The sequence below is a fragment of the Myotis daubentonii genome, chromosome 2, assembly GCF_963259705.1.
Source record: "Myotis daubentonii chromosome 2, mMyoDau2.1, whole genome shotgun sequence".
NCBI lineage: Eukaryota > Metazoa > Chordata > Mammalia > Chiroptera > Vespertilionidae > Myotis > Myotis daubentonii.
The window spans coordinates 112,891,504-112,918,168 of record NC_081841.1 but is presented as its reverse complement, the minus strand read 5'-3'; the positions used below and the strand labels follow the sequence as shown (position 1 = coordinate 112,918,168).

The window sequence follows — 26,665 nt, the reverse complement described above, 5'->3', positions numbered from 1 at the left end:
TCCTGCTCAGCCTTTGTTTAGATGACTAAATGTATGACATTCCCTGAGATGATGATCTGAATAGGAAATCAGAAAACCACAGGGTAGAGGGTTCCTTAAGGAGAATTTCTTAAGTCTGATATGGTCTCAATGTGAGAATTACTATCCCCACATGTACAATTCCCACCACAGACTCACGGCTGAATTTGAGGGTGTCCTCTGTCTCTGCAGGATACTAATGAATCCGGTCACTTTAATCTGCAGTATACTGTAGCCTTATCTGAGAGCAGTGGTAGGGGTGAGCATATGAACATGTACCTGCAGCACAGCCTCTTTCCACTTGTTACCTTGTATCTGCTTCTTAACCTTGTGGTCCTTTATGTCTATGAGGAGAAACAGGACCAAGCAGTGTGTGCAGCCCATTCTGCCAAGAGCATAAACAAGATGTATTTGAATGTTTTATCAGTAAGAAATAGGCAGTGTGCCCATTGTTATCAGTCGAAATTATGTAGGAACGATCTGGAATGTCAAGACTCTGATTTATTTTTCCTTTTTATTTACTTATTTTTTATAGAGGGCAAGAGCCATCCCTTCTGTGTGTGCTGCTAAACACTAAATTCATTCTGACCACTTACTTAATGGTGAACAAACTGTTTCAAGGGCCAATTTGAGTATTTGTGTTTTGGCTTTTAACATCTTGTAGTGGTAACTGAAAGTACCATCAGGGACACTTGGAAACCATAGGCCCCACTTCAGGAGAATAAAGATTTGGCTCAGTATGCCAGGAACCTCCAAAATAGAAAAGTAGTTTTTCAGCCATTTATGTGGAAAACCCCTTTTCTCTCATTATTGTTTTTCTTTGTTGGGAGGTTCTATAGAGCCTTTAAGAATCTTATTATTAATTTTTAAACCTCTGTTCCATTTTGAATATATTTCTTCCCAGTCCCCTGGACTGCTATTGCTCCCACCTCCAAAACCTTTTGGCACTGAAACTTTTGGGTTTGTGGAGTTATACAAGTTAAGTGTTCCATGTGGTCCCAGTTGCCAAAAGCTATTTGCTACCCAGAAGGTAATAATTGCTGATAGTAACATAAACTATAAAGTGTTTTATCAGTTTACCAGCACTATCACATAAGTTATTTTATTTAGTATTCAGAATAACTCTATGAAGTGGATTGGACAGTATCAAAGAAGTAGTAATTTGCTCCAAGTACATGGAAAAGCCAGCACTAAACAGCAAAGCCTGGCCTCTTTTAGAAACAGCTCCCCCCCTTTTTTTATTCTTTATTGATTAAGGTATTACATATGTGTCCTTATCCCTCGATCCCCCCCACACACACCCCTGTTCATGCCCTCACCCCCCTAGTGTCTGTGTCTATTGGTTATGCTAATATGCATGTATACAAGTCCTTCGGTTGATCTCTCCCCCTTCCCCCGATGCTCCCCTGCCATCCCTCTGAGGTTTGACGGTCTGATCGATGCTTCTCTGTCTCTGGATCTGTTTTTGTTCATCAGTTTATGTTGTTCGTGATATTTATTTTTCTCTGACTGACTTATTTCACTTTGCACAATGCTCTCCAGCTCCATCCATGCTGTTGCAAATGGTAGGAGTTCCTTCCCTTTTGCAGCGTAGTATTCCATTGTGTAGATGTACCACAGTTTTTTAATCCACTCAACTGCTAATGGGCACTTAGGCTGTTTCCAAATCTTAGCTATTATAAATTGTGCTGCTATGAACATAGGGGTGCATATATCCTTTCTGATTGGTGTTTCTGGTTTCTTGGGATATATTCCTAGAAGTGGGATCACTTGGTCAAATGGGAGTTCCATTTTTAGTTTTTTGAGGAAACTCCATACTGTTCTCCACAGTGGCTGCACCAGTCTGCATTCCCACCAGCAGTGCACGAGTGTTCCCTTTTCTCCGCATCCTCACCAGCACTTGTCATTTGTTGATTTGTTGATGATAGCATTCTGACAGGTGTGAGATGGTACCTCATTGTCATTTTGATTTACATCTCTCGGATGATTAGTGGCTTTGAGCATGTTTTCATATGTTTCTTATCCTTCTGTATGTCCTCTTTCGAAAAGTATCTATTTAGGTCTGTTCCCCATTTTTTTGATTGGGTTGTTTATCTTTCTTTTGATAAGTTGTATGAGTTCCCTGTAAATGTTGGAGATTAAACCCTTATCGGATATAACATTGGCAAATATGTTCTCCCATGCAGTGGGCTCTCTTGTTGTTTTATTGATGGTTTCTTTTGCTGTACAGATGCTTTTTATTTTTATTTTTATTAATTAAATCCTTATTGTTCAGATTATTATATTTGTTCCTCTTTTTCCCCCCCATAACTCCCCTCCACCCAGCTCCCACCCAGCTTTTTATTTTGATGTACTCCCATTTGTTTATTTTCTCTTTAGTTTCCATTGCCCTAGGGGCTGTATCGGTGAAGATATTGCTTCAACATATGTCTGAGATTTTGCTGCCTGTGGATTCCTCTAAGATTTTTATGGTTTCCCATCTTACGTTTAAGTCTTTTATCCATTTTGAGTTTATTTTTGTGTATGGTGTAAGTGGGTGGCCTAGTTTCTTTCTTTCTTTCTTTCTTTTTTTTTTTTTTCCATATATCTGTCCAATTTTCCCAACACCATTTATTGAAGAGACTGTCTTGACTCCATTGTATGTTCTTGCCTCTTTTGTCAAATATTAATTGAGCATAGTGGTTTGGGTCGATTTCTGGGTTCTCTATTCTATTCCATTGGTCTGTTCTTGTGCCAGTACCAAGAAGTTTTGAGAACAGTGGCTTTGTAATACAGCTTGATATCTGGCATTGAGATCCCTCCTACTTTGTTCTTCTTTCTCAGGATCGCTGTAGCTATTCGGAGTCTTTTTTTATTCCAGATGAATTTTTGGAGAGTTCGTTCTAGGTCTGTGATATACGCCGTTGGTATTTTAATGGGGAGTGCATTGAATCTATAGATTGCTTTGGGTAGTATGGACATTTTAATGATGTTGATTCTACCAATCCGTGAACATGGTATGATCTTCCATCTGTTTATGTCTTCCTCTATCTCTTTTTTCTGTGTCCTATAGTTTTCCGAGTACAGGTTTTATACCTCCTTAGTTAAGTTTATTCCTAGTCATCTTAATTTTTTTGGTGCGATGGTAAATGGAATTGTTATTTTAATCTCTCTTTCTGTAAGTTCATTATTGGTGTATAAAAATGCCATAGATTTCTTGGTGTTAATTTTGTATCCTGCTACATTGCCGAATTCATTTATTAAGTCTAATAATTTTTTGATGGATTCTTTAGGGTTTTCTCTGTACAGTATCATGTCATCTGCAAATAATGACAGTTTTACTTCTTCTTTTCCAATTTGGATACCTTTTATTTCTTCTTCTTGCCTAATTACTATGGCTAGAACTTCCAGTACTATATCAAACAGGAGTGGTGAAAGTGGGCATCCCTGTCTTGTTCCCTGTTCTTAGGTGAAATGGTTTTAGTGTTTGCCCACTGAGTATGATGTTGGCTATAGGTTTGTCATATAAGGCTTTTATTATATTGAGGTATGATCCCTCTATTCCCACTTAGCCTTCCCCTTTTCCTTTGTAATATGTTTAAAAGACTTGTTTTGGAATATGAAATCACTTTAGGGGAATGGGAAAAGCGGTGAAAAACTCGGTTATGTCCGATATGTGTATTGTGGCTTGAGCCAGTTAGACTTGTACCTAGACTTTTCCACCGAGCCTCTTCCATTTCTGGAGCTAGGACTATGCCGACACAGAGCTCTTGCTTTCCCGGGAGAATGTGGACCAAGAGGCTCTGCTGAACTATGCCAGGGAAGCAGCAGACTTCTCCACCCAGCAACAGCTACCATCTCTGGATTTTGCCATCAATCACTATGGGCAGCCCGATGTGGCCATGTTCGACTTCACTTGTATGTACGCCTCTGAGAATGCTGCCTTGGTGCGAGAGCAGAATGGACACCAGTTACTAGTGGCTCTGGTTGGGGACAGCCTCCTAGAGGTGAGTATTAAGGATGACGGCACTTAATATAGTTGGAAACAAACCTAGGTGCTTTGATTGTGGAGTGTCTACAACATTATACCTCATAAGTGAACTCCCTGTAGGAGTTATATTTCCTGATATAGGGAAGCATCACAGGCCACGGGGAACCCAGACTTGCTAAGTAGCAATGGAAATGCTACAAAATCCTTGACTTGCCCTTCTACCAATTTATGAAGCAGAAACTTCCTTAACTTGTCCTTCTACCAGTTTGTGAAGCAGAGAAGTCCAGTATCTGAACAGTTGCCAAAGACTACTTTCAATAGTAATCTTTTTCTTAGTTACTTAGTTTAGTTTCTCTCTTTTAAAATGTAAGTTATTTTAATTGTTTTATATCTCCTTGATAGCCTTTTTGGCCAATGGGAACCGGAATTGCCCGGGGCTTTCTGGCTGCTATGGACTCCGCCTGGATGGTACGAAGTTGGTCTCTAGGAACAAGTCCCTTGGAAGTCCTGGCAGAGAGGTAATGGGAAGTAACCAGGGGTTCCTTTTGTGAGAAACTGGGAGTGGTGAGTGTTTTGCTCTTAAGACAAAACACAGGTTCATTCTTCCTTCTATCTCTCTTCCTGCTTTAATTAAAGATGTTTTCTTATTCAAGAGAAGAAAGGCAAGATATTTATTCAAGAAATTATAAAATGTAAAGATTATCTAAGTGTTTTTCTCTTATCCCTGTCCAAACTCAATTTGTTGTGGACTAATGGTATCTGAATCTTTGTATACCTTCGAAAGATGGTATCTGAGTCCTTTATGACAGTCACATAAACAAATACATAAAAATAGTACATTAAATCCTCTCGTTCTTAAACTAGAAAGGTGTAAACTAATGAAATCAATGTCGTAATAGGGGACATACTCAAATAAGAGATGAGATTAAAAGTGACTTTGAATTCAAAGGAAAATACCAAACTGCTTGTAAACATTTCTCAAGTTTTAAAATGTCAGATATTTTGAAGCAGATTATTGCAAATAAGGTAAGAATCTTGGTATTCGCTGATAAAGAACAAATACCTTAACCTGAAAAACTAGAGAAAGATTTCCTGTATGAAATTGGTGGTTGATGTCATTTTAAGTCTCTTACTTAAGGCACTCTGGGTAATTCGATGACAAGTTCTTTATTCATCTGTGATTCTCTTACATATTAAATATTGGCATACTTGAAAAAACAAAGCAGTAAATTACTTGCCTTTTAAATTAAGGTCATACTTTTTATCTCTGCCCACAGCAATGTCTTTGCTATTCTCGTTGGCCCTTAACGAGGCCTGTGGAATTATTGAGCTGGTGGGAATGGGAAGCAAGAGCTGATGTAGGATTGGAGGAAACCAGTCAAGGATGAAGATTTATCATCCTTCAGATAATTTGGGGACTGTCAAAAAATAGAAATATTCTCAAAGTAGAAGGAGATGTTCGTGGTCCTTGTCGTGCTCTGAGTATATTACTGTGTTATTGCAGGGAAAGCATTTATAGGTTACTGCCTCAGACAACCCCTGAGAATGTGAGTAAAAACTTCAGCCAATACAGCATAGACCCTGTCACCAGATATCCCAATATTAACATCAACTTTCTCCGGCCAACCCAGGTAAGTGTCTTCTAGTCAGTGCTCCATATCTGGGTCCTTTGAAATTTGCCTATTAATAACAAACATATATACAACCTTTCCCTCAAGTAGATTCAAGTAGATGTCTCTCTGAGTTGGTTGAAGTAGATATTATTGTCCATCAACAAATTGAGCAGCTAAGGCAGAGAGTTGTTGAATAACTTGCCAGAAGATCAGACGTGACAAAAATGATGCATCCAGGGATTTATCCCAGGTCTCCTGATTCAAATTGTATTTTGTAGGGAAAGAGCACTTGTTCACTAGTCAAGAAATGTGACTTCTACTTGCATTATCACGAACAGTCTCTTGTAACTTGGACTGGTCATTTCACTTTCTCTGAACCTCAGTTTCTTTATTTGTAAAATGAAGGTGATCATCCCTGCTACTCACAGACAGGATCATTGTGAGGACAACTGAGATTATTCACTGGAAAGAACTTTAAAAGATAAGACACTCTCTACAATTAAAAAATATTGTAGGTCATTTTTGTACTGAGTTATTTCTTAGAATGTCTAAAGCCTTATAACTACTTTAAGAATGACATAGTTTAGACAGAAGTTATGATAATTTGCAGAGCACAATTATCCCAAAGAGCCCATCAGTTTTCAGAAAGTAGTCTATTCAACATATTTGCCAATGTTGTAGAGTAATTGTTTATTCACTTTCTACCTGAAGTTGACACCTTTAGGCTTTTTATACTTACGTGTGGTAAGTCTATAAGACATCCATGAAACCTGCTAATAGAGGGCAGCACTAGGGGTCCAACATACCCAACAAAACAAGTGTATAACAACACCAAAAAACATATAATAGGCTTTATTCATAACATGCAGAAACCAGAAACAACCTCAACATCCATCAGCAGTATAATAAATTAATTGTAGTATATTTTACAATCGAACATGTACAGTCATGAGAAAGGCTAAAATATTTGTTACATTCAACATGAATGAATCTCAGAGTCATTAACTGTGCAAACAAAATCCACATACAAAAGAATATGTACTTTATAATTTCATTTACATAAAGTTCAAAAACAAGCAAAATTAATTCTTGGTGATAGAAATCAGAATATTGGTCACCTTTGGGATCAGAATACTGACTGCAAGCCTGGAGATGTTGTAAAGTTTGATCTGGGTTGTTATATGGGTACTCAAGGCCGGGTGCATGAATTCATGCACCAGTGGGGTCCCTCGGCCTGGCCTGTGGGATGGGGCCGAAACCAGCTCTCCAATATCCCCCGAGGGTTCCCAGATTGTGAGAGGGCGCAGGCCAGGCTGAGGGACCCCACCGGTGCACGATCGGGGCCAGGGAGGGACTTGGGAGGGCTTCAGGGCGTGTCTGGCCCATCTTGCTCAGTCCCAATTGGCCTGACCCCAGCAGCAAGCTAACCTACCGGTCAGAGCTTCATCCCCCTGGTGGTCAGTGTACATCATAGTGAGCGGTTGAGCAGCCTTAGCATATCATTAGCATATTACCCTTTGACTGGTTGAATGTACGACTGGACACTTAGCATATTAGGCTTTTATTATATAGGATATTCATTTATAAAAATGTATCATTTTACTATATGTATTATCAATTAAAAAGTAGATTTTGCCCGGCTAGTGTGGCTCAGTGGTTGAGCGTAGACCTATGAACCACGAGGTCATGGTTCAATTCCAGGTCCAGGCACATTTCCAGGCTGCAGGCTTGATCCCCAGTAGGGGGCATGCAGGAAGCAGCTGATTGATGATTCTCTGTCATCATTGATATTTCTGTCTCTCCTGCCTTCCTTTCTGAAATCAATAAAAAAAATTTTTTAAATAAATTTTTTTTTCAAAATAGGTCCAATAGAGATTATCAGAAGGACTTCTGTAGCTGAGTAGTGAATTTTTAGCACAATTTATGTATTTGTTTATATGTAACCTAGGTCATCATCATAACTTCTGTCTAAACTTTGCCCAGTCTGCTATCACAATCTTTCATCTGTCATTCTCTTTTTGTTACTTGTTTGATTTTCCTTCTTTACAACTTTTTACATTTCTGCCAGGTGCGCCATTTATATGATACTGGAGAAACAAAAGATATTCATCTGGAAATGGAGAACCTGGTGAATTCCCAAACTACCCCAAAGTTGACTCGCAATGGTGAGTTCTGATAATGCTCTTTTGAAATGTAGGTAACCTATTCAGAGAAGTCTGTAATTATTTATTGAGCTCTTAGTGTACATAGTACTGCGTAAGGCAGTGGTTCTCAACCAGACATGATTTTGCCCCTTAGAGGACATTTGGTAGTTTCTGGGGACATTTTTTATTGTCTTGAGTTGAAGAGGATGTTAACTGACATCCAAGGATGCAGCTAAACCTCCTACTGTACACAAATCAGCTCCCAGCCAAAAATATCAGTGTGTCAAGGTTAAGAAACCTTGATTTAAGGTATTATGAGGAAATAAAGAGAAACCAGATAGAGATGCTATTGAGAAAGAGAAAAGGGCAGCATGTGGGCACATACACACGCCAGCTAAGGTTTTGGGGGTAAGGCTTTATGGGAGAAATAGTGGCATTTTAACTGAGTACTATGATATTGCCAGGATACAGTGACAGAGACAAAGGCCATTTCATATTTTGTGTGTATTGAAAGGTCCCTAAAGATTTGTTTTAAAGGAGAGTGATATGAGTATACCTCTACATGTAAGATGGGATGGAAAAGGCAAATGCCATTACAATTGTCAGCTAACAGTTGTAAAGGCCTAAATCTGGTATTGATATTGAGGATGGAAAGAGGAAAGTAGACCATAATTAGAAGAAATCTCACATTGGAGTCAGGTACAACTGGGTCCTAGTCCAGTCTTTGCCATTTGTGAAGTGTGTGGTCATGAGCAGGTTATATAGTATCTCTGAACTTCAGTTCCTTACTATGAAATGAGGGTAACAACACCTACCTCACATTATGGTTATGAGGATTCCGTGACATACATAGCTGGTTTATCACGATGCCTGACAACTGTGTTCTTCCTACCTTCAATAATTTTTTTAACTGGATATGTGTACTACAAAGAGGATCCCATATTAATGCTACCAAGTGACAACACTATCATTAATATTATTTTTGTTCTTTTAGAGTCTGTACCTCGTTCAAGCAAACTGCTTGGTTGGTGCCAAAGGCAGACAGATGGCTACACAGGGGTCAATGTGACAGATCTCACTATGTCTTGGAAAAGTGGCCTGGCTCTATGTGCAATTATCCATAGATACCGCCCTGATCTGATGTAAGTTGTGACCAGACTTTCTGTTTCATTTTATATTCCCTAAGGATCTTAGAGTACCCTGCTAGCAAGTAGCCAAATTTGTACTTTTTTTTTTCTAGTAAGAAACTTTCTCTAGAAAGCAATGATTAATTTCGACTTAATTACATTTAAAACTCTGAATGTTAAGTATTATGTAGCTCAACAAAGAAATGATTAGCTGAGTTTTTAACAGCACTCAAAGGGTCAAAAATTGGTTTTAACACCCACTTGGGTGTATTAACTTCACATAATGGAAAACTGTTTACTGGCCACAGGTTGAACTCTTCATTTCAGCCAACTATCTCTCAAATGTTACTGGTCATAAGGAAAACCTGGCTAGAACATTTGGCTGGCTGATGGCAAATATGTCAGGCACTACCAACAAAACAATTAGTGCTTCCCTGCTTTATAATGGTTCATCGGTATTCTCTTATGTTAAGGATTGCACTTTCTGCTAAGATACTTTGTGAATCCCACAAAACTGAGGTCACCTCACCCACCTACACCAGTAACATCTCCTCTTTTGACCATTAGTGACCCACCCAAGGGCAGAATCAGTACAATAGGATGACCCCAGGTCACCTGCGGACACTAGTGCACTCAGGTTTCCACCACGGGCATTCTCCCAAACAAGAATACAGTGGGGCCTTGACTTACGAGTTTAATTCGTTCAGAGACCGATGTTAAGGAGCTCGTTAACTCAAATTACTCTATCAACTCAATGCAAAAAATCTGCCGAGAGACAGCTGGTATCTCAAAAAACTCGTTAGTCGGGACACTCGTAAGTCAAGGCCCCACTGTATTTGGAAACAGAAGCAGAACATGTTGAATTATTTTGGCTGCCTGTTCTTTTATTATTAGGTTCACTTAAGTATTCAGCAGCACTTTTCTTCAAAATAAAGTAATGAATTAAAACTTCCTGCGAATGCTCTTTTTTTGGCACGAAATTCAACATTTTTAAACATAAAAGTATCTACGAAGTTAGATATTGGTTTTAACACCCACTTGGGTGTATTAACTTCACATAATGGAAAACTCTGTTTACTGGTGTTTTGGTGTACTGGTTAATAATAGGTATACTGGTTAATAATATCTAGGTGTACTGGTTAATAATAGGGTCATCCTGTTGTACTGATTCTGCCCTTGGGTGAGTCACTAATGGTCAAAAGAGGAGATGTTACTGGTGTAGGTGGGTGAGGTAACCTTAGTTTTGTGGGATTCACAAAGTATCTTAGCAGAAAGTGCAATCCTTAACATAAGAGAATACCGATGAACCATTATAAAGTGGGGAAGCACTGACTGTTTTGTTTTATTGGTAGTGCCTGACACATTTGCCATTTTCCTTCCTTTAAAATCTTTCCCATTGCTTGTAAATGATCAGAAATTATTTGCCGAGCAACGTTTAATCTTTCTGCAAGTTGTTTTTGAGTTTGATAGGCATCTTCATTCAATAATGCTTGTAATTGTTGGTCTTCAAACTTTTTCGGTTGACCAGGACGTTCACTTAAGGGCCCAATTTTGGTGTGTTTATTTTAATGATTCCTTAAGAAATCCTAAAGGACATAGTTCCTTTATATTAGGTTGTGAGTTAATGAGGCAAGAGCTGTAAAAACAGCCTTGTATAATGTGATTTAAGAATGGGAATTTCTGACCTCTATGCTCTTCTACCTTAGCTTATGCACAGATGACAGTAGGGCTTACCCCACCAGAAAAAAAGGGGGTGACGAGGTGTAAAATTGGAGTTGCTCAAGGATTTACTAGGTGAACTGGTTAATAATGCGGATTTTTTTTTTCAATAAATGGAGTTACACATATGTTGATATATATATGCAATTTGATATGTATGCTATTTTGTTGTATTGACAACAAGCTTTCAAAACTTCATATTGCCAAATTTTCTGAAGATGTTAACTTCGTAGATATTTTTACGCTTAAAAATGTTGAATTTCGTGCCAAAAAAAGAGCATTCGCAGGAAGTTTTAATTCATTACTTTATTTTGAAGAAAAGTGCTGCTGAATACTTCAGGAAACTTATGGTGAACATGCTCCATCTCAAGATACTTGTGAACGCTGGTTTAAACGCATTAAACGTGATGATTTCGATGTGAAAGACAAAGAACGTCCAGGTCAACCGAAAAAGTTTGAAGACCAACAATTACAAGCATTATTGAATGAAGATGCGTGTCAAACTCAAAAACAACTTGCAGAAAGATTAAACGTTGCTCGGCAAATAATTTCTGATCATTTACAAGCAATGGGAAAGATTTTAAAGGAAGGAAAATGGTTGCCACGTCAACTGAACGAAAGACAAATGGGAAAACTGAAAAGTCATCAGTAAAATGTTGCTTCAACAGCACCAGAAAGTCTTTTTTGCATCAAATTGTGACTGGTAATGAAAAGTGGATTTATTTTGAGAATCCCAAATGCACAAAATCATGGGTTGATCCAGGTCAACCATCAACATCGATTGCAAGGCCAGATCAATTCAGAAAGACAATGCTCTGTGTTTGGTGGGATCAGGAAGGTGTGATGTATTATGAGCTTCTAAAACCAGGTGAAACCATTAATACTTATCGCTACCGACAACAAATAATCAATTTGAACCACGCTTTGATCGTGAAATGACCAGAATGTTCCAGAAGACACGCCAAAGTAATTTTGCTTCATGATGATGCACCATCACACACTTCAAAACCAGTTAAAGACACGTTGAAAGGTCTTGCCTGGGAAGTATTAACCCACCTGCTGTATTCACCAGACCTTGCTCCTTCAGATTACCACTTGTTCCGATTGATGGCACACACACTTTCTGAGCAGCATTTCAAAACATATGAGCAAGTGGAAAATTGGGTCTCTGAATGGTTTGCCTCAAAACAAGAAAAGTTCTATTGGGACGGTATCCACAAATTACCTGAAAGATGGGGGAAATGTGTAGCTAGCGATGGACATTACTTTGAATAAAGCACTTTTGATGTTTCTCTTGAAATTATCGTGTTTTCTTTGATTACAAAATCCGCCATTATTAACTGGTACACCTAGTAGGCTGACGCAGCGAGCAAGCAGGAGGGAAGTTTATTAGAGGGAATGGGGAATGGAGGCACAACCAGGGAAGGTTAGGATTCAGCCTCCTCTGTTCTTGGGGTTGAATTTTATACGCAAAAATCACAAGGGTTGGAGGCTGGGGGATGTAAGTGTTCTAGTCTGATTAGATGGAGTTTATTGTCCTTCAGACTGATTAGTGCTGGCCGTTGAGGCTGTGGGCTGTAGGTGGCCGTTGTTATCATTGGCCTGCTGTCTCACCCTCAGGTGCGGCTGCCTCCTGTTGTGCCGGATAGGGTGACCGCAGGCTGTTCCATGAAATGAGGCTGGGGCCACTTTCTCCTTCAGGACTTTCTAGTCTGCCTGAGCCAAATGTCCTCTGCTGGCCTTTCAGGAGGAAGAGGGAGAGCTTGAGAAAGATTGTGATAAATGGCAAAGAAGTGCTTAAAGAAGGGCCAGGTGAATCAGTTCTATTCCCTAGGGAAGGCAGTAAAAAAAGGATGAAATCAGAAGTAATTGACTTCAAAAATTGGTTTTAACACCCATCAGGGTATATTAACTTCATGTAATACAAAACTCGATTTATTGGCCACAGGTTGAACTCTTCGTTTCAGCCAGCTATCTCTCAAATGTTATTGGTCATAAGGAAAACCTGGCTAGAACATTTGGCTGGCTGATGGCAAATATGCCAGGCACTACCAACAAAACAATTAGTGCTTCCCTGCTTTATAATGGTTCATCGGTATTCTCTTATGTTAAGGATTGCACTTTCTGTTAAGATACTTTGTCAATCCCACAAAACTCAGGGAGAGGTGGGGTGGAGGGGTGAGTGTAGGGTGAGGGACACATCCCTGTTGGAATATACCAAAGGCTGTCTGGAGAAGACCTAGGGCAGGGGTGGGCAACCTTTTTGTGAGTGCGTGCCAAAAGCAGCAAAATCTCTGACTCAAAATTCTTCTGCATGCCAACCCTAATTTTTTGAGAACATGTTACGCCTACTTGATATCTCTTAAGGTGTACTATGTGAAGAACCTCGAAGAAATGATAAAATTCATTCGAGCGACAAAAACAGAATATGATGATGAAAAATACATTTATTTTTAATGTATACATGTACACCGATAGTCCGGCAGAAAACTTTATGACTCCGTTTGATATTATCAGTGGGACTTTTGCTGCTGCATCACTGATGACAGAGATTTTACATCATGTTTATATTTTGTGACCTTCAGAGATATGCACGAGCTACTACTTTCATCCATCAGGCTACTCCTATTATGAGACTTAACAAAATTCATCACTGAGAACAAAGATTCACAAGCATATGTGGATGAAACCAAAACACTGGTCGGATCTAGGAAGGCAGGGAGAGTTAAGGCAGAGGCATAGAAATTGCTCTTCCCCTCTCTCATCAATCCATGTCTGTGGTCTTTAAGATAACTTGTTATGTAAAATTATTTATTTATCTAAGATGCACCTACACTGAATTTATCTGAAAAATAAAAAAGTCAATAATAAGAAAATAATTGTAAATGGAAGATTATAAGAGAGGGTTTCGCGTGCCAGCAAAAGTTACTGGCGTGCCATGTTTGGCATGCATGCCAGGGGTTGCCCACCCCTGACCTAGGGTATTTTCTTGTAACAGAAGGCAGAGCAGTGAGTAGGTAATTTGGCACTGTTTAGACCACAATAACTTCATTCAAGATGAGCCTGTAGATTATGAGACTTACGGAATTTTTTGAAATGGAGTTAGCACAATGTAAGGCCTGACCAGTTAATCTGAAATCACCTGAAGAAGAACGCTCTCAGTTGTTACTTACGATTGAGTAGTAAGAAGCTTGAAATCCGGTGGAAAATGTTTGTTCATCTAAATACTTGGGAAATTTTAAGACATTTAGCAATGGAAAAATCTTTTGAGGAAAGTTTTGGAATTTCCCTTCAAGTAGAAGGCTGAGTAAGGTTTATCAGAGGTGATTCAGCACATCTATAATAGCTTGTCAGGTCCAAAGGACACTATGCATAATAGTCCCAAGACTTTAAAAATAGTCTGATCCAAATAGGATTTTTAGCATTATTTAACATCTATAATAATAAAAGGGTTATATGCTAATTAGACTGGACATCCTAATAAGAAATTTCTGTAATTGGAAAAATGAGGATAGTTTAACTTTCCCTCTGTTTTTTTCTTTATCATTTTTTCTTTAATCACTTTTTCTCCTTTGAGAATGATTTATATTTCAAGTTTGCTCTCAGATTTCAGTGAAGCACTGCACATAGGATTTTAGCTGAGCAACAAAGAAATGAAGTGACTTCTTGATACTGTTTTCTGGTGTGGGGACAAGTACTCCATCTTGATATGTTTTCCTTATCCTGTTTCTCAGAGATTTTGATTCTTTGGATGAACAAAATGTGGAGAAGAATAACCAACTGGCCTTTGATATTGCTGAAAAGGAACTGGGCATTTCTCCCATCATGACAGGCAAAGAGATGGCCTCGGTGGGGGAGCCTGACAAGCTGTCCATGGTGATGTACCTGACCCAGTTCTACGAGATGTTCAAGGACTCACTCCCCTCCAGCGGTAAGGACTGAGGCCTCTGGTGTGGGAGTCTTTCGTGTTCTCTGTTGTTGCCTGGCTTTCTTTCTTTCCCTGTATCCTACATGAGCACCCACAAAAGCAAACTTGTACTTACTCTGTTTTTACTGGCCAGCTATCAGGGTAAGTCCCTGGGATTTTGCTCCATTGTTTTTTTCCTTCTCAACCACTCATTCTTACCCAAATCTTTCTCACTATATCTATAAATATGTAAAAATCATTCCTATCCAGAATTGTTTTCTTGACTATTATTTTTTCATACTCTTTCTTTCTGATCCAGCCTTTTAAAAATATATATACACTTTTTTAAAAAATTGTTTTCAGAGAGGAAGAGAGAGGGAGCGATAGATAGAAACATCAGTGATGAGAAAGAATTATCTGTCGGCTGCCTCCTGCATGCCCCCCACTGGGGATCGAGTCCAAAACCCAGAATCAAACTGTGACCTCCAGATTCATAGGTCAACACTCAACCACTGAGCCACACTGGCCTGGCTGAACCACCTTTTTTTTTTTTAAAAAGTGGGCTACTTCCTCAGTTGCCTAAACTTTGTACACTTTGCAACCTGGCTTCTACCATTATTCCTCTGCTAGATTGCTCTCCTTGTTCATGAAGAATTGCCAAATCCATATTTTTTCACTTCTCATCTCTTATGCCCTTGGCTTTTTGCATTGTTCAGCACTGTGGAATGGCAACTTTTTTTCTGAAACTCTCTTTTCCTTGGCTTCTGTGATCCTGCACTGGACTGGCCTCATTCTCTTCTTTTGGTAACTGTTCCTTCTCTGGCTTCTCTTTCTTCTACATTTTAGTGTTTTCCAAAAATCTTCCTTTCCCCTCAGCCCAATATCTCAGTCTGTCAGCATGCTACAAAAAATATTTCTGTTGTCATCTCTTGGAATAGCATAATGATTAAGAGTGTTGACCTGGGTTTATATTCCCAGTACTAACACCTGTTAAACCTTAGGCTAGTTACTCAGTTTTCCTGTGCCTCAGTTTCCCCATCTGTAAAATGGGGCTTTTTCTATATACAGATTGTGATAATGCTAAGAGGAACGTTTGCAAAACGGAAGCACTTAATAAATGTTAATATATTATTAGTTTCAATTATTTTAAAAATTACTATTATTACTAATAAAACATTGGAATCCACAGTTTGTGACTCACCAGTGTCTTCCAGCCCATGTACTCTCATAGATGTTTATAGCTTTTTCCGATTAGATACACAGTCTTTACAACAGAAGTCCACAACTCTAACATCAGTGTACACATTCAGGGAGAGCCACCTCAGTGTGCAGCCAAGTGCATGGGGTATGCATACACCAAACCAGGGACCCTGAGCTGCCTGTCCTCCCTCCCTTTCTCTCTGCCCTAAAGTTTTATCACAAAGGTGAGGTTTCAGCACTCTACTGTAATTCGTATCACGGGTGAATTCCAACTTTTGAAAAGCAAAAGTGGAGGTTTTTGTGACTGGCGTGGTTGGGGAAAGAATTGTTATTGTTTATGTTGATGGAAAAAAGAAAGCTCAGTGTATAAACCTAAGAATGGCTTTTCTTTGTGAAATTTCCTGCTAAGTTCCTCATACTTTTGTCTGAGCAAATGAACCTTTAGAGCAGTGGTTCTCAACCTTCCTAATGCCACAACCCTTTAATATAGTTCCTCATGTTGTGGTGACCCCCAACCATAAAATTATTTTCGTTGCTACTTCATAACTGTAATTTTGCTACTGTTATGAATCGTAATGTAAATATCTGATATGCAGGATGTATTTTCATTGTTACAAATTGAACATAATTAAAGCATAGTGATTAATCACAAAAACAATATGTAATTATATGTGTGTTTTCTGATGGTCTTAGGCGACCCCTGTGAAAAGGTCGTTCGACTCCCAAAGGGGTTGCGACCCACAGGTTGAGAACTGCTGCTTTAGAGCTTTTGGAGGTTCTGGGAGCCACCTGCAGGCAAGGTAGTTCTGGTCAGTACTTTGAGGCCACCTCTAATGCTATCATCGAACATTGCTTTCTGTTCACAGATGCCTTGGACCTGAATGCTGAGGAGAAAGCAGTCCTGATAGCCAGCACGAAATCTCCCATCTCCTTCCTAAGCAAACTTGGGCAGACCATCTCTCGGAAGCGTTCTCCCAAGGTAAGTGGAAAAGATTGTTGTTTTTTACCAGCTGCAAACCCAATGGCAAGATATATCTAGTCACTATAGTGACTAGAATAATGCAGTTTGGCTACTCTCTTGGTATAGGATAAGAAGGAAAAGGACTTGGATGGTGCTGGAAAGAGGAGAAAGACCAGTCAATCAGAAGAGGTGAGAATTATATGGGATTTGTTAGAATGATTATACTCAATTGCCCTTTTTGTCTTAAAACCTTAATTTTCAAATTGGTGTTACTAGGTCTTTTTATATTCACCCTTTATGAGAATTTTTGTGAGCAGATGCTTTTTCTGTGGGCTTTTGCCTTTAATTTTTTGGAGAGTGTCCAAGGGAACACACACACATGTGCACCAGAGCTTGCCTGTCTTTTTGGAATCACACATCTGGCAAAGGGCATTGGGTTTCCTGGGGTGTGATAATCCCAGTAAAAGTCTGAGTACCTCTTTGAACTCCATCTTGAGATTAGAACTTTGAAGAGAGCTGTTAAGCTCAACCTAAAGCAGAAATACCAGCCACCATGCCATGTCCTAGCTGTACTTTTCCTTTGAGGTAAGGGCATTTGGGGGCTTCGCTAACAGAGGCTGGTTTTTGGGTGTCGATATTGATCAGGAGGAAGTGCCCCGGGTGTGCAGAGGAAGATCCACATTAGTGAGCACTCTGCCTGACAGGAGGACTGATGTCACACTCAGCAACCAGAACAAAGTGAAGTACATGGCAACCCAGCTGCTCGCCAAGTTTGAAGAGAATGCACCTCCACAGTCCACTGGCATAAGGAGACAGGTAAACCCATCTCACGCCTTGCTCATCCACACTTGATCTGACTACATAGGAATGAGGTAGCTTTTCAGCTGAATGAGATGGGATATGTTACAGACCCGAGGACTCATGGGCTTGAGACTGGTGTTTGATTCTCCCCATGTCTGACTGTGGCAGAAGAGAACATTTCAGAAGCTCCTCAAGCTTTCAGTACTGCTTTATCCTCACCATTCAGGTCTGAGGTATCTGTGACAAAATTCAGCAGAGGGATTTTTAAATTTATATCTATATACCTATTCATATGTGTATGTTCACATTTAAATTATAAAAAACATACATGCTTATTAAGGAAAATGCTTAAAAGTATGATAAAGGGTAATTAAAATATCTCTAATTCTGTTAATATTTCGTTATAGTTCTTTCTGATCTTTTTTTCTTTAGTGCATTCTTGTTTTCATAGTTGAGGTCATTCTTTTTATATATATATTTTATTGATTTTTCACTGAGCGGAAGAAGAGGGATAGAGAGTTAGAAACATCAATGAGAGAGGAACATCGATCAGCTGCCTCCTGCACACCTCCCACTGGGGATGTGCCCGCATCCAAGGTACATGCCCTTGGCCGGAATCAAACCTGGGACCTTTCAGTCCACAGGCCGACACTCTATCCACTGAGCCAAACTGGTTAGGGCTGAGGTCTTTCTTAACATACACTTTTCCATTCTGCTTTTTTTCATGTAACTTTGGTCATATTCCCACATCATTTCAAACTCTTTACAAGCTCCTTTAGTGTGTGCCATGCTTCTCTTAACTCTCCTCTAGTGCTAGATATTCAGTCGTTTCTCTTCAACAAACGTTTTTATAAACTGCTTTTGTGTATTGCAGGTGACTTTACTAGGTTCTCCTTGAACTAGGTTGAGAATATGAACATTTTAAAGATTCTTCATGGATACTGACTTGCATTCCTCTAAGTCATGCCTGAGAGTGCTGGACAGGAGCCTTGTCTCTCCTCCCGCTTATCTAAAAGTCACTAAGACTTCTTGCAAGAGGAGATGCTGGGTTTTTGAAGTTTACACGGAAAGTTTCTTGTAAAACTCCCTGGTGATTTGAGAGAGCCCATCCTCTGCATCCTTTCCCTCTTTCTTCATCTTCTCCACATGCATTAATGTTCCTGTGGACAGACTAGGATAGGCACTGACATACTGACTGTGCTTGGAGTCTGGCCTTAATCAACTTCTCACATCTAGCCATTGGTTATGGCTCACAGAGAAGATGATGATACTCATTCCCTGTTGACTCTGGCAGCCCAGGTCCCACCCACCTTGGGAAGGCTGGAATTATTTTCCATTAGAGGAAGTTTGCCTCTAAGAGATAGTTGCTTCCTCATTTTGAGTGAAAGATTAGTTTTCCAAATCAGAATTAGTAGTTTAGGCTCATAACATTGAGTTGGGGAAAAGGATAATGATAATTACAGCTTCTGTTTTTCTTTTTTTTATTATTTGTTTACATTTGTTTTTGGTTTGGGGAGCAGGGTATTTGCTTCCTTTATAAGCAAAGCTTTCTAAGAATTCTATTCTTCACCACCACCCCAGTATATAGATGTATGCCATCCTCCACAAGTATCTTTTTTCTGTCTTCTACTTTAATATATTTTATTTTGTTTTGTCTCCATGTCCTGTCCCCCACCCATACTTGGCCTGTGTGTCACAGCCAACACAAGAGCGTGGGGTCAGCCAGCCGTCCTGGTGCCTACCTGAGCAGGGTCTCCCTGCTCCCACCCCACAGTGGAAACAGGTAAAGGAACTGCTCAAAGACCAGAATGGGTGCTGCATCCCCAGGCCTTCCCACCCTGTTCCTTCTTCTGAGCCAGCCAAGGTAGAGGCCTGCACTCTGGAATCCCAGCTCAAGCGTAGGACATCTCTGTTCCCATTTGAGTAATGACTCTAGTAAAAGTATAATAAACAATACTGTTTGTATTGCATGATTTATTTAACTCCTTAGGATTTGAGAAACCAGTTAGCAGGGTGGGCTGTGAATTTTATGAAACTAGCTGAAGCTATATGGTTAATTGTTCAGGTACCCTAACCTTTGGGGTTTTGCTATTACAGCGTTTATTCCAAGTTGACTTCTTGTTCATATGTGTGCTTATGACCATGTTAATAGGAAAATGTTATCCAAGAAATCATCTTGAACTATAATTTTTATTTGGTTCAGAACCTAGACAAAGATTCTTGTTATAAAGCTGCTTTTGTGTGTTGTAGATGACTTTCCTAGGCTCTCCTTGAACTAGGTCGAAAAAAATGGGCGTTTTCTTGGTGTTTTGTATATATTTAAAATACTCTTTTTAGAAATTTTCACTAAAGTAGTTAGTTGTAGGATCTCCTAGAAAGCTGCTTCTCATAAGCAGTACAGAATAGGACAGAAAGAGGAGGAATGGCACTGGTTGATAATAGGAAACATCAAAGGAACTGGAGGCCTCTACTGTACCTCCTCCACATCACAGCTGACAAGTTTTTGCTCCAGTGAGTGCACTGGACTTGTCTTGTGGGTTGGTATCATTTAAGACTAAGATTCTGAGAGGTCAAAGGAATAGGCCTTCAATTCCTTCTTATGTTATAGAGTGACAGCTATTGCTGGGAAGCACTGACTGGGTGGGTAATGTTTTTTTCTAACCTTTCTTTTAATAATATGCTGCATTAAAAGCAAGCTCATGAGGCTGAGATGGAAGCTTGGGAACAGTGTCCAAACTCATGAAGCCAAGCTGCCTCTTTCCCTCTGCTTGGGGGAGATTTGTGCAGGAGTGCTCATTAGAAATTTACTGCCATTTTCTTTCCTCACCCTTTCCTTAAAGTCTAAGTGGAAGGTATAATAAAAAGGTAATCTTCAGTAGAGGATCTGCAGAAGGGGAACATGAACTCCAACCTAGACTTCCTGAACTTCAGATTCTCACAGTACTCACAAAGGCAGCAGAGAGGGAGAGCGGAGAGGAAAGGAGGGTAACTTAAATACATGCAGAGGGGTGAATAAATGACTCAATAGCATGTGTTTGGGTCACTGTGGGTGAGCTTGCGAGGAAGTCTCAGGGGCAAGATGTGTGTGACCCGAGGAGCCTGGCCCAGCTGAGGCCTCTGTCCTGGTGAAGACTGGCACATCAGCTCACTGCCTGATGCAGCTATCCTGAGGGATATCAGGAGCTTAGTGTTTATGGGCTTTCTTGTGTTTTTCATGTTTGTGAAGGATCTGGCCCCTCTAGCCTCATGCACAGTGCTACGTGGAGATGAACAGCTAGCTTGTCACCTGGGTAAATAGATGGTCAAAATTAGTGAAGTAGAATACTGCTGAGCTGTGCAGGCAGCAGACTAGAGCCATTAAATTCAAACATGGGTTCTGTGGAGTGGGTCCCAGAGATGACAGTTAGAGCACCTGGGTGAAAAAGTGAGAAACTATGAGCAATGAAAATCCTGTGAGATCCTGTGTGCTTCATGTTATTTAGAGTTGGGAATTGTAAATTTACTTGGCTGTGAAAGAACTATAATTCACAGTTCTTACATCCATGTGAAATGTATTGTATTCACATATAATTTTTTTTTCTCAACACTAAAGCAGGAATGTTTTCATGAATCTTGGCCTTGTAAATTTCTCTCTAAAAAGATAAAACATTGGAAGGCAATGCCAGATGCTACAGAAACCTGGGGACAGAGGGACTCCAGTGGTGCATTGGGGCCCTCTGCTTCTGACTCACCCTGACTGCTGACCCCATTTAACACCCTTTAGGAATTGGGCAGGGGCTGACTGGCAGCACCTTATCATGACTCACTTTGTGCTTCTCTTGAAGTGGCTCAAGAGAGGCAGGAGGGTATGGCAAGCACAGTAGTGATGGCTGAGTTAGCACCAGGGCCAGTTTTTACTTAGGTCATAGTATGAGAGAGAAATGAATAATAATGCTGCTTACCAGTGACTTCTGTTTTTTACCTCCCTGTGTAAACACTTTGGCTCTTCCCTCTCCACCCTTTTGTCTTTTGATCTCAGAAGTGCCTCCTACAGGCAAACTCCTCATTATCCATCCTTAGTTTACAAGAAGGTTGTCATGAGAAGTGGGAACAGACAGGGGAACTGCTTCCCTAGTCCCACTAGTTCTCTCAGACCTGTGTGCTGGCCCCACATAGTCTTTCTGGGCTCGAAGCAAGGATTCCTCTGACCTAGGAGTATGTGATTATTTACTAAGTCCTGCAGGGTTCTCTCAATCATAGTTTCTCAAGGAAAAAGATGGGACAAGATTGGAGAGTGATAAGATAGGGAGATAATCTGTAGACATAGGTATGGTTTTCAGGTAGTGGAAGATATTTAATTTTTATATCCTATTTCCTGTACTTTCTTGCATTTTTTGGGTAGTTTTCCAGAACCTTTTGAGTATGAGGGGACTCAGAAGAGGAAATAATGGCAGGATTTTCTCATAGTTGGTCCCGAGGGAGAGTGCTGCTCTGCTCCTGTTGGGTGGCAGGTGATAAGCCATTGGAAGGGTGCCCTTTCTCTCTACTTATAACGAAACTCATTTCTTCAGTTCTCCAACTTTGATGATATATAGTCTTGATCCCTGGTGTTTAGAAAGTACTACACTGCAAGTCTGTCCCCAAGACCAGCTGCACCTAACAAACAGCGGGAGTCTGACCTGGAGACCAGTGACAAACTGTGACACGCCACCCTCCCTTACCATGCAGTGACTTGCTGTTGAGGATGGAGGGGCAGGGAAGGGGGCCTCTGATATGTTTTTTACAAATACCCTTTCATCCTTCCAGAACCAGCCTAAATGTGGCCACTGTTTTACCAATCTTCTTTCTGTTTGTGTCTGTTGGTATAAAAGCGACGGGAAAAGGAGCATTCTCGGACCTGCCCCAAAAAAGTGATTGCACTCTCTCCACCCCCTACTCCACCTCCCTGTCGGGCACGTGGCGGCCAGCAGGTGACCTCCTCCGCATGTTCCATTGTCCTATCTGTGTCTTCCTGCCTGCCTTTGTAGGTAGCTAGGGTAGAGACTAAATCAGGACTCCCTGCTTCCAATTATAACTTAAAAAAATAGAAAAACCATTTGTAGAAAACATTTTTGTAGCAGTAGCAACCTTTATTGCTACAAATGGGCAAATTCCTGATTGGACCTCAGAAGAGTACAAATTACATTCAAACCCTGGGTGGTTTAACCTAGTCGCATGTAATGGGAATACAACCATACAATCACAAACTAAAATTTAAACTATATTTGTCACAGACATGACATCCAAAAAACCTGGAGAGCAACATATTTTTATATAACCCTACGTAAAGCAGCCATTTTTGCCTTGCTACCCAAGGAGATTGAGCTAAGATGAACTTTGGAAGCTTTTAATAGGGCTTCACTCTATGAGTTTGCTTCCTTCTGATTTTGAGAACCCTGCCTCTTGCTTATCCAATTTCTCCCAACAAACACCTGCCCTTCCCATCCACCCCATTAACACTCAGGCAGATCATTCAAAACTGCTTTATAGCAGAGTTAACTGGAGCAACAAGGTTAACAAGGATGACAAGCATACATTTGTGGCAAATACACTTACATAAAGCATATTTACAGAATCGCTTTGTTGACCTTTGTAGTATATTGCTATAAAATAAAATACAAATTTTAAATGTAGGATCTATGGGAAGGCATTTCTCAACTAAGGTGGCCTATTTTAAAAGTGACTCCTCCATAATGTGTCTGATTTTTAAAGGCCCAGCCTGTGCCCCTAGATCTAAGAACTAAGCTGCTGTAGGTGTAGTGCTACCCTGTCCCTTATCTCTACATAAGAGCTAATATTTAGGAGCATTCACTGTGACCCAGGTAGTATTCTAGGCTCTTTTTACATGTAACATTAAGCAGTTCTTTCTATAACCTTACAAGTCTGGTACTATTATCTCTATTTTATAAATGAGGAGACTGAGTCATAGAGTAGGGAGGTAATTTGTACAAGGTCACACAGATGGGTCCAGAAACAGATTCTGGGTGGTGTGACTCTGGAGCCCAAACTCTGGCCTCATCCTGCCTGTGGAGACAATATATGCTCATGAGCTCTGGACAAGAGTAGCCATACCGGAAGCTTTGGATCAGTTTCCCACCAGTACGAGGCCATAGGTGAATTTTCAGTTATCCAAAGAGTGATAGGAGCAGCAATTCCTGTCCCCCTATCCCCAGGATTGCTGCTTGAGTGGTTGCCTCAGGTCAGCGGAGGCAGCCATGTTCCTATCTTACAGGTTCCTACCCAGTCATGTGTATTTTCCTGCTTACTGAAAATACTTCTAGTCTTTGTCCTCTTCTCCCTTGACAAAAGTATGCGTTTGTCCCATGTTCCTATGAAGGAACCACTCCCCATCCTGCACTTCCCTCTGGATTTTTCTAGCAGTCATGTATTCCAGCCAGTTTTCACCTCCCACCTTCCCTTTATGCTGTCTTATGGAAAGCTTCACCCTTCTAACCTAACTCTCCTTTTAAACCTCCCACTTAATGCCTCTGATCTTGTACCACCCTGTGAAAGAAATATGTGTGTTCCACCTTGGTACTAAGTAGTTCGTTTAAAAAAAAAAAAGATTTTTTATTTATTTTTAGAGAGAGAGGAAGGGAGTGGAAGAGAGAGAAACATCGATGTGAGAGCAACAGCAATCAGCTGCCTCCTGCATGCCCTACCCGGGATTGAGCCTGCAACTCGGGCATGTGCCCTGACTGGGAATCAAACTGGCAACCTTTCAGTGCACAGGACGATGCCCAACCAATTGAGTCACACCGGCCAGGGCTATACTAACTAGTTCTTTATTTATTGTGTAGCTGACCTCATGGGAGCCCAGGTGGGCAAAATAGCTGTACCAAAAATTGTCCTTGGGTCACCGGGTTTGATATAGATAGGATTGTGGTTCCTTGGAATGGGGCTTAGTGGGAGGCAGGGGATTTGTGTTGAAATGAACTCTAAACTTCTGGCACTGTCACTTAGTAGTTCCAAATAGAGCATTTTGAAGGAGCTTAAATTTCTACTTTGTTGCCAACAGACATACAGGGATCTTGATGCTGACAGCTGTGGCAAGCAGAGTCCCCATCATGAGAGGGTAAAAGAGCATGAACCATGGCATGGGATGCTGCTGAGAGCCACACAGATGGAACACGCTGGAGGGATGGGGGGGGGGGCAGGGGGAGGATGAGGATGGTCCCTTCTCCTTTTGCTTTTTGCATTCTTTTGTCACCCAGCCAAGAGCCAGTTTTGTTTTGTTTTTGCTAACAGTGTTGACCCTTGCAGGTAGCATTCACCCACCCAGAGTTCAGATAAGGTATGGATCCTGAAAGTCTGTATTGTTCTAAAAAGCCCAGTGACTTCCCATTTCTGCCCACCTTTCTCATTCCAATATATGTGTCAGTGGCAGAATAGCATTTGACTACCAGGTATGACTTAGAGCAAAGCTCTAGATCAGTGGTTCTCAACCTTCTGGCCCTTTAAATACAGTTCCTCATGTTGTGTCCCAACCATAAAATTATTTTCATTGCTACTTCATAACTGTAATATTGCTACTGTTATGAATTGTAATGTAAATATCTGATATGCAGGATGGTCTTAGGCGACCCCTGTGAAAGGGTCGTTCGACTGCCAAAGGGGTCGTGACCCACAGGTTGAGAACCGCTGCTCTAGGTCAAAAGGCAGGAGGCATTTGCTTAGCTCTTTTGACAGTGGAGTAACTTGAGGTAAAAATACTGAGAGAATTCTTACTGATGTGGGGATTTCTCAAGTATGAAGACGACAGAGGGGAAAGAAGGTGATAACAAGATGGGGTTGCAAATAAAAGGGTTTAGCCAGTCTTTCCTGAAAAACTAAAGGCGGGGGGGGGGGGGGGTTACTGTTTATACCTGGCCATTGTATAATTTGATGAAAAGCAGAGATGGCCCATTTTTAAAAGCCTGCTTATTTTATGAAACTTTTTTGGTTGTTATTATTACCCGTAAAGATGACCTATGAGTGGCTGTAGCTGTGCAGCTGCTAATTTCACATGGGTCTCTTAAAAACTTTTACCTCCCCTTTTGCCTTTGCTCTCTGAGAAGTATAATTACCGCTCAGCAGCAAATCTAGTTACTTCTCAGATCTATTGGGAAGTTAGCCGTAGTGCTATCTTCCTGTGCCTTGTCACTGAGCCAAAAGCAGGCGGTCTGGACTGCCAAGAGCACTTGGTACCAGGTGCTGCGGCAGCAGGAAGGAGACTTTCTGAAGTGGAGAGTGGGGTCCTTTTCATCTCCTCACCCACAGCCCAGCTCTGCTTTGTTCAATCTTGGGACTGCTTCCTCTCATGAGCTCTGTGTGTGTCTACTCTAGCCTCTGTCTTCCTTTTTCCCAGGCTATATACTTCTCAAAAAGAAAACTAGCCATTTTCACTGAGCGGAGCAATACCTACATTTTAGGGAATACATATTTAATGAGGTTTTAATTTTTACTGAAACTGTGAAATGAAGAATGGAGAGAAGTACGTTGAATAAAAGGAGATGTGGGCAAGGAGAGAATATTAGAAGTCTAGGGCTGCGGTGCACAGGAGGAAAGATAGCAAAATTGCAGGGAGTTTTTTTCTTCATTTTACCAAAAGGCTGGTTTCCAGATTCTTTAGTGCAGGCTCCTGTCTAGATGTTTTTAAGGGTCATTTATGTTCTCTTGCAGGACTTTCCACTATCCCCTAATTGTGCCTGTGCACTCACCTGCCCTCTGCCCCACCATCTTCTCAACTCCTCCCTTCCCCCATTAGCTTCCATTGCTCTGCCACCCCTGGGAAAGCTTTGTCTTTTTTCTACTGGGTCACACTCCTCTACAGTGATCTCCCCATGCTCCTCCTTGGGCCTGTGAGTGCTGGCTGAGTTGAGAGTCTATGAGCTGGCTGAGCAGAGGCTGGTGACATTCATATTGTCACCCCTCTAAGCTATGAAGTTAGTATGGGCTGAAGTAGCAGCGCAAGAGGTCTGCTTAGAGCTGGGGGGATGGAGGTGGCGCGGCAGAGGGTCTCCTCACCATGGTAGTACTCTTCTCTTCCCTGCAAATATTTCACCCTGAACCTGCTAGGAAACTAAACAGTCATTGTTTGTTAATGCCCTTGGCCACCTTCAGTGTCAAGGGACTGCATGGGCCTCTCACTGAGGCAGATCCTGACCCACTTTTGTACACACACTGCATGCAATCTGCAGAGGACTTG

At 40.8% G+C, this 26,665-nt stretch overlaps 1 protein-coding gene across 26 annotated transcripts in view; it reads left to right on the top strand.

Annotated features, from left to right (window-relative positions):
• The window catches only part of MICAL3 (microtubule associated monooxygenase, calponin and LIM domain containing 3), a 279,395-nt gene that overhangs the window by 113,541 nt on the left and 139,189 nt on the right, over positions 1–26,665 (top strand). For 17 of the 26 annotated variants that reach the window (XM_059684278.1, XM_059684291.1, XM_059684288.1 and 14 more), the window contains 12 exons: positions 3,747–4,004; positions 4,391–4,506; positions 5,493–5,619; positions 7,670–7,766; positions 8,740–8,887; positions 14,326–14,522; positions 16,565–16,677; positions 16,786–16,848; positions 17,305–17,475; positions 19,160–19,243; positions 22,311–22,409; positions 24,497–24,553. In XM_059684278.1, coding sequence (XP_059540261.1) covers positions 3,747–4,004; positions 4,391–4,506; positions 5,493–5,619; positions 7,670–7,766; positions 8,740–8,887; positions 14,326–14,522; positions 16,565–16,677; positions 16,786–16,848; positions 17,305–17,475; positions 19,160–19,243; positions 22,311–22,409; positions 24,497–24,553 — 1,530 coding nt within the window. Of the gene's footprint in view, positions 1–3,746; positions 4,005–4,390; positions 4,507–5,492; positions 5,620–7,669; positions 7,767–8,739; positions 8,888–10,908; positions 11,954–14,325; positions 14,523–16,564; positions 16,678–16,785; positions 16,849–17,304; positions 17,476–19,159; positions 19,244–22,310; positions 22,410–24,496; positions 24,554–26,665 lie in introns of those variants that run through there. The other 9 variants (XM_059684294.1, XM_059684290.1, XM_059684287.1 and 6 more) reach the window with 3 other exon arrangements.